At 53.9% G+C, this 14,803-nt stretch overlaps 1 protein-coding gene across 1 annotated transcript in view; it reads right to left on the reverse strand.

Annotated features, from left to right (window-relative positions):
- TSPEAR (thrombospondin type laminin G domain and EAR repeats) overlaps positions 1 to 14,803 on the reverse strand; it is a 76,534-nt gene that overhangs the window by 8,712 nt on the left and 53,019 nt on the right. Inside the window, exons 7-10 of the mRNA XM_012810327.2 lie at positions 14,261 to 14,487; positions 12,356 to 12,542; positions 11,060 to 11,289; positions 3 to 190 (exon numbers count right to left, since the gene is read on the reverse strand). Coding sequence (XP_012665781.1) covers positions 3 to 190; positions 11,060 to 11,289; positions 12,356 to 12,542; positions 14,261 to 14,487 — 832 coding nt within the window. The remainder of the gene's footprint in view (positions 1 to 2; positions 191 to 11,059; positions 11,290 to 12,355; positions 12,543 to 14,260; positions 14,488 to 14,803) is intronic.

Here is a 14,803-nt window from a genome sequence, read left to right on the forward strand (position 1 = left end):
ACCTGCAGGTGGGGATGTCCTGGAACTTGACAAAGGTCTGTGCGGTCACGTTCAGCTCATAGATGACGGAGTTGAGGACGTAGGAGTCGCTCTGCACTTGCACCGCCGCGTCATAGCTGTGGCTGTTGGCAACAGCAAGGAAGATCCGCTCCCCAATGTGGAAGACCTCCCAGTCTGCAGCGCCCAGCGTCTGGAAGAAGGACACGGGCGGAGGCCCACGTTAGCACGGAGCGTCCTCAGACACGCAATCCACAGCACTGCCAGTCCCAACATGCTCCAGGCATCAGACACGCTGTACCCGTCCTCCACCTGCAGCCCCTAACACCATTCCCTTAGCCACTACCAACTGCTTCTTGATCCTGGAGATTAGCTGTAAAAAGCACTTCTTAGTGCTCTCTGCCCACCCCCCCACCTTGGACTGTGGACATCTACTCTGCCACCTCGTCCAGGGAGCCCACCCTGATGTCTCCAGTCCTGGCTCCAGACACAGACGCACTGTCCAGGGCACTCTGGGGTTTCCCACCACATGTTCTTCCTGGCTTTGAACCATGACTAAGGTTGTCCTCTGACTCTGCAGACAAAGCCTCAGCTCTGGGCTCCTGTTCCATCCGCACGAAGGCTCAGGCTGCACTTTCACACCAGCCGCAAGCTTTGGAGCCACCCTCCTTGAGCCACACTTGGGGCCCACGGAGAGGAAGATTGTGTCCAGCACCTCAGGGTGGTGGGTGGCTCAGCTGAGCCCTAAGGAGGGAAGACCCAGGACAGGAACAAAAGAGACACTTTCCCAGGAAATGTGGGGCAGTGGAGCAGAGGGGCCCCAAAGGCTGTGTGGGGAGGACATGGAGGTGGTCTCCAGTGGGGTCGGTGGCTGACAGAGTACAAACGCTCTCTGGGGGACCCTACACCACAGCCCAAGGACACTGTGCTGGGGCTTAGCTCCCACCTCAGCCGAAAGGGGTCAGAGTTGTCTGTTCCCACAGGCTGGAGGACGGTGAAACCCAGGCTGCAGGCCCTGATCAGAACTGTCTCACATGTCTTCCCTCTTGCTCTCAGCTTCTCTTACTGGTGGAGAAACTTACATTTGATCTACTGTCCTGCCGATAACAGTTATAAACTCTGGTGGGACCCTCTGAAAACACACTCAGCTGTCTCAAAGTTCTGCACAACAGCCGAGCAGGCAGAAAGGGCAGGGATGCAATCTGAAGGAGGAGAACCGCACTGCATGAGACCCATGTTTGTCTGACTCTCCCTCTGAGGACACCCCCAGCCCACATGGCGAGTGTGATGTGGGACTTGTGGACAGCAGCTGGCCGCACGGCCAGATGAGTCAGAGGTGAGTCTGGGGCCTCTAGCTATCCTAGAAAGGAGGGAACCATAAGAGGGAATTCCTAATTCTCATATCGACTGCTCTCAAGTCCTTGTCTAACTTCTGAATTGCAGACACAGATGGGTTAAGATTCCATGGAGCCAAACAATGGCTGAGAGATCAAAGAACTGACCGGAGGGTTAAACAGCTGCCCGGTGCCAGGGAGACAGAGTTTAGAATTTGAGTCATACCAAGTTTGAGGGATTTGAAAACCATTTTGGTATTTCCACTGAAACCACAGGCAAGATACACCTCAGGATTAAGGACCAGGTCCCAGAACTAAGGGTTATTTCCTAAAAATAACTGAAATATAACTGAAAGCAAAACTAAATTAGAGACGTCATGACAAAATCTAAAACCAGCTTTCAGAGGTAAAGGTGATGCACCAGTAACACAAACTTTTTCTACAAGAAAACTCAACACTTCTCAGAGAAAGAGAACCGAATATATAGTCTCTGCAATGTATAACCACAATGTTTGGTATACAACAAAAAACTGTTAAACATGGAATAAAGCAGGCAAATGTGACCCATAATCAAGAGAAAAAATAGTCAATAGACATAGATATGGTGCAGATATGAGTATCAGCAGACAAAAGCTTTACGATAACAATGATAAGATTCTATTGATATATATATAATGAGCAATGAGGTGGGAAGTAGGGAGCTAATCAAACTCTTAAAATAATCAAATGAAAATCCTAAAACTGAAAATTCGATATCTTACTGTGTCAGGATGGCTGGATGGTCTACGGTGCCAGGCTTAAGCTCTGCTTCCCCACACTGGGGATTCTGAAAATTGCAATACAAATTCATACATTTATTACATGGAATTAAGAATTATTTGGACAATCTAGAAGAAAGGATCAGTGAACTAAAAGATAGGTCAACAGAAATTATCTAAACTGACATATACATAGAAAAAAGATTATAATAAAAATGAATAGAACCCCAATAACTGTGGGATGATATTATGTAGTCAAATGTACATGTAATTGGAGTCAAAGAGGAAAGGAAAAGAGGAGGAGGCAGAAAAATCCATTTATATATATTATGGCTAAAATTTTTCCCTATTTGATTAAAAACATCAAATCACAGATCCAAGAAGATTAGAGACTCTAAACAGAATAAATACAAAAAGTCACACCCAGATGCATCACGTTCAAATAGCTGAGGATACAAAGAAAACCTGGAAAAAGAGACACCTGACACAGAGAAATAATAATACAAATGATACTTGATTTTCCATCAGAAATAAGGGAAGCTCTGTCCAGCTGCAGTGACTCATGCTTGTAATCCCAGCACTCTAGGAGGCTGAGGTGGGTGGATTGCCTTAGCTCACAGGTTTGAGACCAGCCTGAGCCAGAGTGAGACCCTGTCTGTAAAAATAGTGGGGCATCATAGTGGGTGCCTGTACTCCCAGCTACTCGGGAGGCTGAGGGAAGAGAATCACTTGATCCCAAGAGTTGGAGGTTACTGTGAACTATGACACCACAGCACTCTATCAAGGGCAACAAAGTGAGACTCTGTCTCAGAAAAGAAAAGAAAAGAAAAGTGACGCTCAGAGTCAACAGAAAAACATCCTCAAAATCACTTAAAAGAAAAAAAAGTGAACCTACAATTCTATAACCAGTGAAAATATCCTTCAAAAATGAAGTTTATAGAAAGTCACTTTCAGATAAAAGTGATATAATTAATTGCCACCAGACCTGCTTTATAAGGAATACCGAAAGAAGTTATTGTAGTTAGAGGAAAATCATCCCAGATGGAAATTAGGATCTGTAGAAAAAAATGAAGAAGGACCCTAGGGATGTAAGTATGTGGGTGTGCCAACAACTGGCCAATAAAGCAAAAATTGTGGCACCTATGACCTAAGTATGATTTTACATTTGCAGCCAATAGCATGAAGGGAGGGCAGAGATACAGTAAGGTTATACCACTCGGTGTAATGTAAGTTCAAAATAGACCTTACCAGGTGAAACATGCATATTGTGATTACTGGAGCGATACATTAAATCAGCACGGAAGAGAGGAGCTAGAGGGGAAGACTGTACGTGTGACAGAGGCTTGGGGGCCAGTGGACAGGAAGAACTCCTACACACCAACAACAAAGAGGCGAACACTCGAATAGATATTTCACAAATGAAACACACGAAGCCAATAAGCATATGAAAACATGCTCAAAATCACCAGTCTTCAAGGAGTCAAAACTTAACCACATGGCAACCTCACTTTACACTCAAAGACTGAAATCAAAAATCCTGACAAAACCACGTGCCACGGAATGTGGTGGGACTGGACGCTCACACACTGCCTGTGGCAGCACAAGAGAGGGGCAGCCATTTTGAGAAACTATTTGGGAATTTCTCCAGAAGGCAAACCTACACCTACCTAACTTACGACCCAGAATTCCACTCGGGTTTTTATCTAAGAGAAATAAAAATACGTGTCACAGAAAGCCATGTGTGAGAATGTACTTAGTGGTTTTATTCATAATAGTCAAAATCTGGAAGTGGCTCAGGTGTCCACGTAGGTGGATGAGTGGACACACGGTATTGTGCTCACGCAGTGGAATATTACGCTGGAAAAAAGAAACAAACACCATATGATTCTGTTTGTTGTAAATGTTGTAATAGGAAGAACTGTCAACTTTGGTTGCCCAGTGGGGCTGAGGCCCCAGGGAACCTTAGGAGTGAGGAGACCCTGAGTCTCCACTGTGCGGGAGGTGGGAGGGGTGTGGTCACCTGCTGAAATAACCGAGCCGTAAGACCTTGGGATCCAGGGGCTTCACTGTGTGCATGTGAAGGAGCCCTAGAAGACTGGGCTTCCTGTCCAGGAAGGCGGGCCTGCCAGGACAGGCGCTCCTCCTCAGTCCCCTGTGCTGGCCGCGCTGCCCCGGTGTGGTGTTCAGTGTGTTTGGGTTGGAAGACAAGGTGGACATGGCACTGGAGGCTTCCCAGAGGGCTGGGTGGCTGGGAGTGCTCAGGGGCAAGGATGCCAGGACAGATGGAAGGAAGAGGGAGGTGGTGTGCTGATGGTCGATTCTACATGTCAGCATGATGGAGCCCAGCCATGGCCAGTTGGTGGGTGAGACTTTATTTCTGGGTGTTTCTGTGAGGGCGTTTCTAGAAGAGAATAACTGATTGGGGCACTGACTGAGGAGCACCCGGGCTCACAGTACGGCATCCTCCAACACACCCATGCCCCGGAGCAGGAAGGCGGAAAAGGGCCTCTCTGCCCTCCTGAGCTGGGACCACTTCCTCCTCCTGCCCTCAGGCACTCCTGATGCCAAACTGGTGGCCCCAACTCAGACTCTCCCCATTGCTGCCGGTTCCCAGGCCTCCGGGCTAAACCAAACCACACAGCCAGCTCTCTGAGCCTCCAGCCTGCAGTGGCAGACCGTGGACTCTTGGCCCCACACACATGTGCACCACCTCCGTGCATGTCTCTGTACATCACACTTTCGTTTCCCTGGAAAATCCCCGAGGACTGCAAACAAGAACTTTCACATTTCTAACTGCTGGACACATGGGAAGGGGGTGATCAGATCCAGAGGGCTGTGTTCCACAGCCATGTCCCGAGCATAAAACCCACATGTTTTCAATGTTTTAGGTCAGCATCGTGGGGCATGGTCCTTGGGCTCCCATCTGAGATGACATCCCCAGGTGTGCCGCACACCCTGCCAGAACAGGTTTGCATGGTGCTGGCTGCCCAGCTGCGTGTTGGGTCATGCTTCCCCTGCCAGCCTGTCCCAGGATAACTGGGACTGGATCCACCTAGATCCCTCTGGCATGCACAGGGAACTGAGCTGTGGGCTGTGGGGACACCTGAAGCCACACAGCAGGCGACAGCCCCTTGGGACATCAGCTTCACTGGGGACACCTGTGCATCCCACAGAGGCCAGAGGCCATCCCTGCACTACCCTAGTTGTCCTGGCTGAGGACAGCAGGGTTTGTGCTGTAGGATTGTGCCTGGGATCAGCCTCCTGCTTGAGGGACATCTTGCATCACCCAGATGACATGGGAAGCAGCTCTGAGAGCTGACAGACTGCAAGGGGTGCTTTCTATTTGCCCAAAGAGATAACAGCCCGGCTCAGCCCAAGACCCACTGTGACCCACCCCTCTGCAGCAGGTCAGTTGACCTTCCTGGCTTGTAAATTCAGGATGGGTCTGGCCTCCCTGCCTGTCACAGTGCCTGGCTGACAGGTGGGCACTTGGTGACAAAACTCCAGGCCAAATGGAAAGGAGCTTTCTCCAGGCCAGGCAGAGGGCGCCATTGCCCACCCAGCCCAGAGCCACCACGGCAGCCAGGACACAGATCCAAGTAACTGGGCAGGTCCCAGGCTGGCTTAAGCTAAACAAATAAGACCCACTAGGACAAGGACAAGGGCACCAGGACACCTGGCGGTCACTGGATCCCTGGCGAGATCAGGGGAGGCTTTTCTGTATTAGTGCTGGGCTCCTCTCGTGGCTCTGAGAGCTATGACTTTCTGTCTGCTGGACAATAGCAACCCAGGACCACCTGTATCCCAAGGGGACTGATGAGCAGGGACCTTCGAACCCTCCTCTGTGGAGTGTCACACAGGTGTGGTGTCACACACCAGCCAGCTCCTGAACTCAGGGAAGGAGAATCATCAGACAGCTCAACCACAGCTTTCCCTGCGAGCAGAGGAAACAAACCCAGTGGGCATCACATGTGTGTACCCCACACACATGACCCAGTGGGCATCATATGTGTGCTCCCCACACACATGACCGGCCACACAGCACATCTCCTAGGTTGCCAGGGCTTCCCTCCAGCTTCGAGCTGCCTGCCCTCAGCTGGGTTGGGCTCTCAAAAGCCAGAAGAGCCTAAAGCTCACTCCCTAAGGGAAGCCCTGTGTGTGCACCCCTGCTGCTGGTGTCCTGGCTGTGTAATGAGCACCAACCATGTGCTGGTGGCCGGCCAGACTACATCTCAGTGACAAGTGAGGTGCCCCTTGCCCCAAGGAGCTCCAGAGCAGAGGGGCCTGCAGAGAGGGCTGTGGAGGACCTTAGGACTTCAGGAGCACAGGAGGACTGAGGCAGGGAAGAACAGCCAGGCAGAAGGAACAGCAGGGCAAGTGCTGAGGGTCGAGGGGAGGGGAGCTGGGACAGGCCAGGAGGGCCTGGCGTCAAGGATGGGTTCTAGGGAGCTAGAGAAGGCTCTTGAGCAGGAGAAGGTCTGATGTATGGGTGGCTCCAAACCCACAGGAGCTGGGCAGGGGAGAGTGAGCTAAGGGCCATGGGGAGGGTACTGTGTCCCACCTCTGGAGAAGGGGCCAGGTGCTTGGAGACAGGCCATAGGGCCCCTGAGGGGACATGGCACTTCCTAGGAGTGTGGGTGGCTCTGGGGCTGCGCGAGCCTGGGGGGCCAGGGGAGCTCCCTGGTCTGGAGTTTCACTGTGTGGCCTGCAATGCCCCAGGACTCCAGGACAGGGGCTGTGCCCACCTCCTGGGTCAGCAGGAGGCAGACATGGAGCTGCATTTTGACTGTGCCCTGGGCTGCTCCAACTGCTCTGTGAGTACGAGTTAGCTGTGGGAGGCAGCTGGTTGGAGCAACGAAGCAGCCATGTAGCTGGAGGGAGCACCATGTGGGAGCAGCCATGTAGCTGGAGGGAGCACAGCTCAGGGCTGGGGCCTGGCAGGTGGCTAGACTGGCTTGCAGGCAGCTCATGCCCTCCCTGTCCCTGTGCCCAGCCAGGGTCCGCATGAATTAGCAAACCCAGGGTACCCGTTCAGTCTGAATTTCAGCTAAACGACAAATGGTTTTCTGTCTGTGCAAACCTACACAACACCAAGGACAAACTTTCACAAAATAGCGACTTCCTGCTGAAACCGGGGCGGGGGGCGGGGGAGGCTGGCAGAGCCCATGTGGGTGTCACCAGCTCCTGTCCCAGCTCCTAGCTGCCCAGGTCCATGGCTGGCCAGTTACAGGCTGGCAATGACCCCTCTTTCCTCATGCCAGGCTGTCAGTAGCCCCTCACAGGACAGGTAACCCTGCCCTAGGGCTGCACCAGCCCTGGCCACTCTAGACTCAAAGTGCACTGCGGACTCGCAGAGAAGGGAAAAGGAAAGGTCATGCCATATGCCCTGCGCAGCCCTGCTGCAGCTGAGGAGGCAGGTTCCTCCCTCCCTTCCTCCTGGAGCCCTGCCCTGCTGCCCATAGGCTTGGGAACTGGGAGCACCTGGGGCCCCTGGCGGCCCCCTGAGGGTGGGCACCTGGTAATCAGCAGATTAGCTGCTGGGCAGGGAGGCCCCTGGGCTCTGGCTGTGAGGACCACAGATCAAGGGTGACTCTGTAGTCTGGGGAAGGTGGAGACAGGTGGGAGACACCACCAGGGCAAGGTAGGCAGCCCATAAGGAGTCTGGGGGGGGTGCTGCCATCCTCACCATGGCTGAGGCCCAGGAGACTCAGCATACTCCTTGGACAACTTCAGGGGGCTCCTCTCTGTTCTCTCTGCCCAGCAGACCCTCAACCCAGTGCCTCATCAGCTGCCTGAGCCACTGCCAGCCCCCAGTCACAGAGCAGACATACCTTAGGGAGTACTCCTGGCGCAGCCCTCCTGCCCACAGCTGAGGCAGCAGGCACCTCCCTCCTTCCCAAGTGGTTCCCCTGGAGCCCTGCCCTGCTGCCCTGGCCCGTCCTGACATCCCTTCCAAGGGCTGTCCCAGCAGGGATGACCCCAGAGAGAAGTTCAGAGGTACCTGTGGTCAAGGCCTGATGGTGAGTAGTGGGCTTCCACCTGCCTGTCTAACCACTCAGCTACTGCCTGCCTAGTGCCTGTCCCCAAAACTGTACCCACTGTGGCTTTGCTATGGGTGCCTCTAGCCCTCCCACTGCCTCAAGGCAAGTGTGCAATGCATGTGCGCACTTGTGTCGGGGAAGCACATGGCACTGCATCCAGAGCACAGCTGTGACATGGGGCCCTGCCCATGTGGCTGTGGCTGTCCTCCCACCACCCCACAAGCCCTCAGCCACATTTTCACAACCCTTAGAAATCTGCAAGACTTTCTGAAGTTTGTAGCAAACTCACTCAGGAGCAAAATCCACTTTGAAGTTGCCATTTCCTGACCATGCACAGGTGCCCCACACCCAGCCGGGAGAAGGGATCTCAGTACCTAGAGGAAGGGTTTCTGGGGATGGAGCACAACTCTCCTTTGGACTAAGATGGGGAGGTCCAGTTGTTGGAGACTCAGACTCAGTCTCTACTACCTGGAGGAAGGTTCTCAAACTCCTGGTGGGATATGCAGAAACCTTGAGGGTGGGGCAGAGGAAAGAGGTGCCTAACTCTGCCAGCTGCAGGATCCTGGCTGTCCCCCAACCTGTCCTGGGAGCAAGTGAGGCCTGTGTACACAGCCGCTCAAACCTGCTGCACCCCACACCCCCACAGCCCATCGGCCCTCCACTCACACGCTCTCACACACATTCAAAGCGTCTCAGCTATGCCTGCTTCAAAGCTTATGTTCATGAAAGATGTTGCAAAACTCAAAGCAAACAGTAAACAAAGTAAGACTCCTCTGGGACCTAAAAGGATTTAAACACAATATGAAAAATGTTGGCAAAACATTAAAGTGGACTTCTGTGGGTTTTGAGGAATTACTGAGAGGAGCAGCCACTGTGGCAGGTTAGTGGGAGCCACTGCTGTGTGCGAGGTCCCAGCACCTGCCCAGGGTCCCCACAGATCCTCCCAGGACACAGTCTCCACCTCCCAGAGTTCCTGCTCCAGGACGGTCCTGCCCCATGGCACTGGCACTGTACACTCTGCCCGGATGTCCTGCTCTGGCCCCTCCTTCCCCTGCATGGTCCTCCAGCAGCACCCACCCTCTGGCCGCTCCCCTGGGATGATGCAGATTTCCCCTCTGGCCCCTTTGCTGTCCATCCTCACATGCAGCCTGAAGAGGTGGAGTAGGACTTGCCCATCTCCACCAATGTCACCCACGACAGAAGCCCGTTTATCCAGCAGCTGCGTCTGGCAAACGCTTCCTGACTGCCTTCCAGAACACACCAAGATGTATAGAGCCCAGCAGCTTGTCCTGATGTCTCTTCAGGACAGCAGCCATCTGTCAGAGGGGCCACATCAGCGAATACATGACACCTCCCAGGGGACCATCTTCCCAATACCTCTGAAGGTTTTTCAAACAGGAAGATGAGAAAGGCTGCCGTCAGAAATTCCAGAATGAGACCAGATGGGGTGGCTCGCAGCTATAACCACAGCACTCTGCAATACTCACACTTGTAATCACAGCTGTAACCACAGCACTCTGGATATTCACACCTGTAATCACAGCACTCTGGAATATTCACACCTGTAATCACAGCACTCTAGAATACTCACACCTGTAACCATAGCACTCTGGAAGACTGAGGAGGGTAGATTGTTTGAGCTCAGGAATTCAAGACCAGCCTGAGCAAGAGCAAGACCTCATCCCTACTAAAAATAGAAAAACAAGCTGGGCATGCTGGTGGGTGCCTGTGGTCCCAGCTACTCAGGAGGCTGAGGCAGAAGGGTTGCTTGAACCCAAGAGCCAGAGGTTGTTGTGAGCTATGATGCCAGAGCACTCTACTCAGGGTGACAGAGTGAGACTCTGTCTCAAAAAACAAACAAACAAACAAACAAACAAACAAAAATACCCCACACATAGTCACACACACACAAATCCCTCCAAAATGAGCCAGTCAGTAGTGGAGAAAATCCTGCCCCAAGCACAGGGTAGGGGAAGCACTATCAGGTCTTAGGTCTTGCTTGTTGGGGAGCTGGCTGGCCTGCACCTGGCCCAGACACCTGGGGGCAGAGCTGCTTGGTAGGAGCTGTGGCTACTACAACCTACACCTGGCAGGGAGCCCTGCTGGGAGGCCCTGACTGCGGGTGGGGCTTTCAGACCCGCTCTTTATACCTGCAGTGTGGGGTGGGGTGGGGTAGGGATGGGCGCTCCACCCTCTTTCTAACCCTCCTAAAAGGGTCGACCCAGCAGGTCCCCCGGCCATCAGTGACACCCTCAGTGAGGAAATCTGGGAATGCAGGACAAGCTGGGGGACAGTCCCATCTCCCAAGCCACATTCACTGTGCAGGGTGGAGGGTGCTCCAGGGACCTGTGCCCCTGAGCTCGTCCTTCCTTCTTTTGTTCTGAAACTTACCCACTGTGCTACCTGCAGGTGGGCTCTGAGAAAATCTGTGTGTGGAATGTTCTAGAACACCTGAAGTCATTCCACCCAGAAAGCCTCACCCGCCCCTCTGCAGGGCCTCTTGTCCAAGCACAAGGCAGCTTAGCAAAGCCCGAGACCCTGGCGTGAGGATCAGGGCATCCATCTCTGTGGTCGCCTCCCCAGTGCTGCCTCCTTGGTGGTGGCATCACTGCCCTGCACGAGCCTCACTAACCAGGTCAGAGCCACCTGGGTATCAGGCCACAGCCTGGGGAGGGCACCAGGAAGCCCACAGCTGCCCTGGGGGGAAGGGTCCATGGCAGGATAGGGACAGAGCCAGCCCCTCATTTCCCAGAGGGCCAGAGGCTACAGCACCCTGTCAGCCAGAGCCACACCTGTCCAGAGCCACACCTGTCTGGCTGGTTGGGGTCACCTCCCAAGTCACCTGTCCCAGCTGCTGCAGATGGAGAGGTTGGGGACGGGCCCACTGGAGTGGGCGACAGGGGGCCCCGGGCCACACTTGTCTCCTCACCGGGAATGACTGGAAGAGCTGGAAGGAGCCCAGCAGCCAGACATACAGGCAGGACTGCACCCGCGTGGACGTGCCGTTGAAGGTGTTGGCCACCGCCAGGAACGAGTAGGGCCCCACAGTGAAGAACTCCCAGTCGTAGGCACCAGAAGTGGCGATGGTCTGGTTGGCTTCGAAGAGGCGGGTGGCCGGGTTCCACTTGTAGATGACGCTATCAATGTTGTGGTTGTCACCTGGAGCCCAGGGCTGCATCAGGGGAGGGGACACAGACTTCCACGCCCACCATGACCTCCATGAAACCAGAGCCCACTCGACAGCCCTGCCCTGAGTCCTCCCCTGCAGACCAGCAAGAGTGTGCACTGCTGGGACACACCCTGAGCCTCAGCCCCTCACAGGACCCCACTAGGCCTTCACATCATGCTTCCAGACCCTGCTGGTATGGTGGGAGTGGGACCCTGGTGTGTCCCCAGCCACACTGCCACAACTCCTCAGGTCCCCTCCCCTCTGTCTCCCTAGGTCAGACCTTTGCACATGCTGCTCCCTCTGCCGGGGGGGGGGCCCTCCCCATATGGCACTCACTGGGGGCCTCCCCAATGCGCGGTGCTCCCTGAGGGCCCCACCCCACAGTTCTCCCTGGATCCCCTCTCCTGGGCCTGCCTCTATGGGAACACTCACCCCACGGGGTGCACTGGTCGCTGGCCTGACTAGGGGCCATAAACACAGGTGAGGCCAAGCTGAGGATCCCGGGAGGCCTGAGGCAGAGGTGCCCTTACAGGGGCCTCCTCAGACGTAGTGTAGCGCTGAGTGCCAGGATGGGCAGGACTGGCTGGCAGCTACTCATGCTCTGGCCCCTCCTAGGCCTCACTCCCCACCCGGCTAGCCTGATGGAGTTTGTGCACTCAGGGAAGCAAGGTTCCTGGCAGCTTCTCCAGGTCCAACCTCCTTCTCTGGCTGCTCACCCATATGCCTGTCCACTCTCCTGACTGTCACAGGCCAGCTGCCCAGGTAGCCCACACAGGGCAAAGTCTAAGTGGGACCTTGCCCACGTCACGTGCCTGTGGGCAGGCACTGCATAGGACACGCAGCCAGCATCTTCCCCCAGACAGGTGAAGCAGGCACCGTGTCTTGTGCCACCCTCAGACAGGGCTGCATCTAAGCCTGCATCTTTCAATGAGAAAAATTTCACCCTGCGTGAAAGTCCGCCTGCCCTGGGAATGGGTTAAAGTCTACACCCACCTCCGTGAAAGTCCTCCTGTCCTGGTAATGGGTTCCTTTGGGTCAAAGTCTACATCCACTTACCTTCCCGGTGGTTGGCCACTGCCAGGAAGTGCTCCCCAGCCACCTCGAAGGCCTCCCAGTCCCGAGCACTGTGAGTAGTGATCCTCTGGTATGGGGTGAATTTCAGCTTTCTGTGGCTCCACTTGTATATGACAGAGAACTCCTGGCCCTTTTCATTTGGTTCAAAATTAGCCACAGCCAGAAAGATCTGAAAGAAAGCAACCATGACAACTCCTTCTTCTGGGGCAGGGCCCTGTGTCTGTGATTACGGCATCCCCCTGCAAGTCCCCACTCCATCCAAACAGAACAGGGACAGGAGGCTGAAGGAGGAGGAGCTGGGGAGTGGTGGCAGTGTGGCTGAGGACACACCAGGGTCCCACTCCCACCTACCCTCATCCCTGCCCCCCCTCCACCCAGGTCACTGAGTAGGGAGGAACCAGTGGCTAGGTCTCCAGATCCATTCATTATGCTTCAGACCTTTAAAAATGTCTGTATACATTAGCACATTATTTCCACTTCTATCTCTATCTGAAGGCATAAATGATACAAAAACAAAAACAAAAAACCTTCAAACTCAGGGAAAGCTTTAACACACAAGAATGTTCTCACAACATGGGTGAGCAGAAAAAACTCTCTTAACTCCCAGCTCTCTCGGGAAGTAAGACTAGCTCATCACACAAAGGCACCGCCAAGGTGTCAAACACAGAAACTGTGTGACAATGTGACGAGGTGACATTACCAGGCCTCAGGGGGCAGCTGTGTGGTCACAGCTGGGTGCAGCAGGGCCTCCTTCATGACTGGCACAGGGCGAGATGGCCACTGACGCTATGTATTTGCTTAGGTGACAGGAGAAAATATTTTTCCCCCTGTTTTTTTGAATTTCCAATTTTTGCTTGGTAGAGGCAACGCTTTTAATAATGAAAAAATACAAACTGGACAGGTGAGATGTCTCATGTCTAGGAGGCAGGAGGATCACTAGAGGCCAAGAGTTCAAGACCAGCTTGAGCAACACAACAAGACTCCATCTCAACAAAAATATAATTTTAAAAATTGGCCAAGAGTGGTGATACACACGTGTAGTCCCAGCTACTTGGGAGGCAGAGGCAGGAGGATTGCTTGAGCTTAAGTGAGCTACGGTGACACCTGCACTCTAGCTGGGTAACAGAGCAAGACACTGTCTCCAAAAAAAGAGAAAAAGAAAAAAACCCTTAAAATGTCAACAATCAAAAAAACCCAACCTAGTTGTTCTTTCCTGGACATGGATGCAGCAGGGGTGGTGGGCTACAAGTGGCAGGCAACAGGGGTTTTGTCCAGCCTCAAGGGAGGGCCTGGCTGTCCTCTGTCAGGTGAGTGAATTTCTGAGAGACTCCACGGAGACTCCACAGAGACTCCACAAGTCCAGGCTATGGAGAAAATCTGTCCCTCCATGATGCAATGCCATCGCCTCTCTTAGCCCCAGTATCTAGACCCGGGGCTCAGACCAGCCGGGCTGGAAGGGGCTGCCTCCTTGGGTGCCACCCTGGCCGTCTGTCTGGACATGATGTGTCCTCGACCTTTGTGAAGTGAGAAAAGAAAGGATCCAGAACGTAACTCCTGTATTCTCATTCTGAAGTGACCTCTGCATTGTGGACTGGCTCATACAAAATGCTCTCAGCAGCAGGTTCTAAGTGACCAGGGACGGGTCCTCACAGAACCGGACGCATCCTAGACCTGACCTGGTCTAGCCTTGCTGTGAACCTGAACAGACCTGCGCAGCACGTCGTTCAGGTTTGGAGCTGTGTGTAGCTAATGGGCGGGACTTTGAGAGCCTCTTACAACCCCAATGAGGCTCTGAAAACTGCAAGAAGCGCTTGACAGTTGAGGAGCCCCAACCCTTGAGCTCTGTGGGTTTTTCCAAGTTGAAAGGATGGAGATGCCCCGACTTACCCTTTTCCCGATGGTGAAGTGCCTCCAGGACTGCGCCTGATGTGTGGGGAGGCTCTGGTAGGAGGCGAACTCGCCCTCAGTCCACTTGTAGATGGCAGAGGTGGCTCTCCGATTGGCAGTGGCGAGGAAGAGCCCTGCCCCAGGGATGCGGAATAGCTCGATGCCCAGAGTCTCAGAGCTGGTGAGCAGGTCCTGGTGCTGCTGCACGTAATCGAGCCTCTCTCGGGCTATGCAGGGAAGTGCGGCTCAGTCAGCACTGAGAGCTGCAAGTGCCACTCCAGGGCCCCCCATGGCAGATGTGTGGGAGCGTCCCCCTACCCTCCTGGACCAAGTCTGTGCGAGGAGCCTGTTCATGTCCGCCCAGGGCTCCGCGATTTGCAAGGCCCACAACAGACACCAGAGGACGAAATGTGGGCCTCCCACCCTGATGAAAACATCCCCAGCGCTCACTGCTTTGTGACAAATGTGTCATTGAAAATAAAACCCGGCTTGACACCTGTGGCTCAAGCGGCTAAGGCGCCAGCCACATACACCTAAGGTGGC

Source organism: Otolemur garnettii, unplaced genomic scaffold (genome assembly GCF_000181295.1).
Source record: "Otolemur garnettii isolate 467f Iridium unplaced genomic scaffold, OtoGar3 scaffold00128, whole genome shotgun sequence".
Lineage (NCBI taxonomy): Eukaryota > Metazoa > Chordata > Mammalia > Primates > Galagidae > Otolemur > Otolemur garnettii.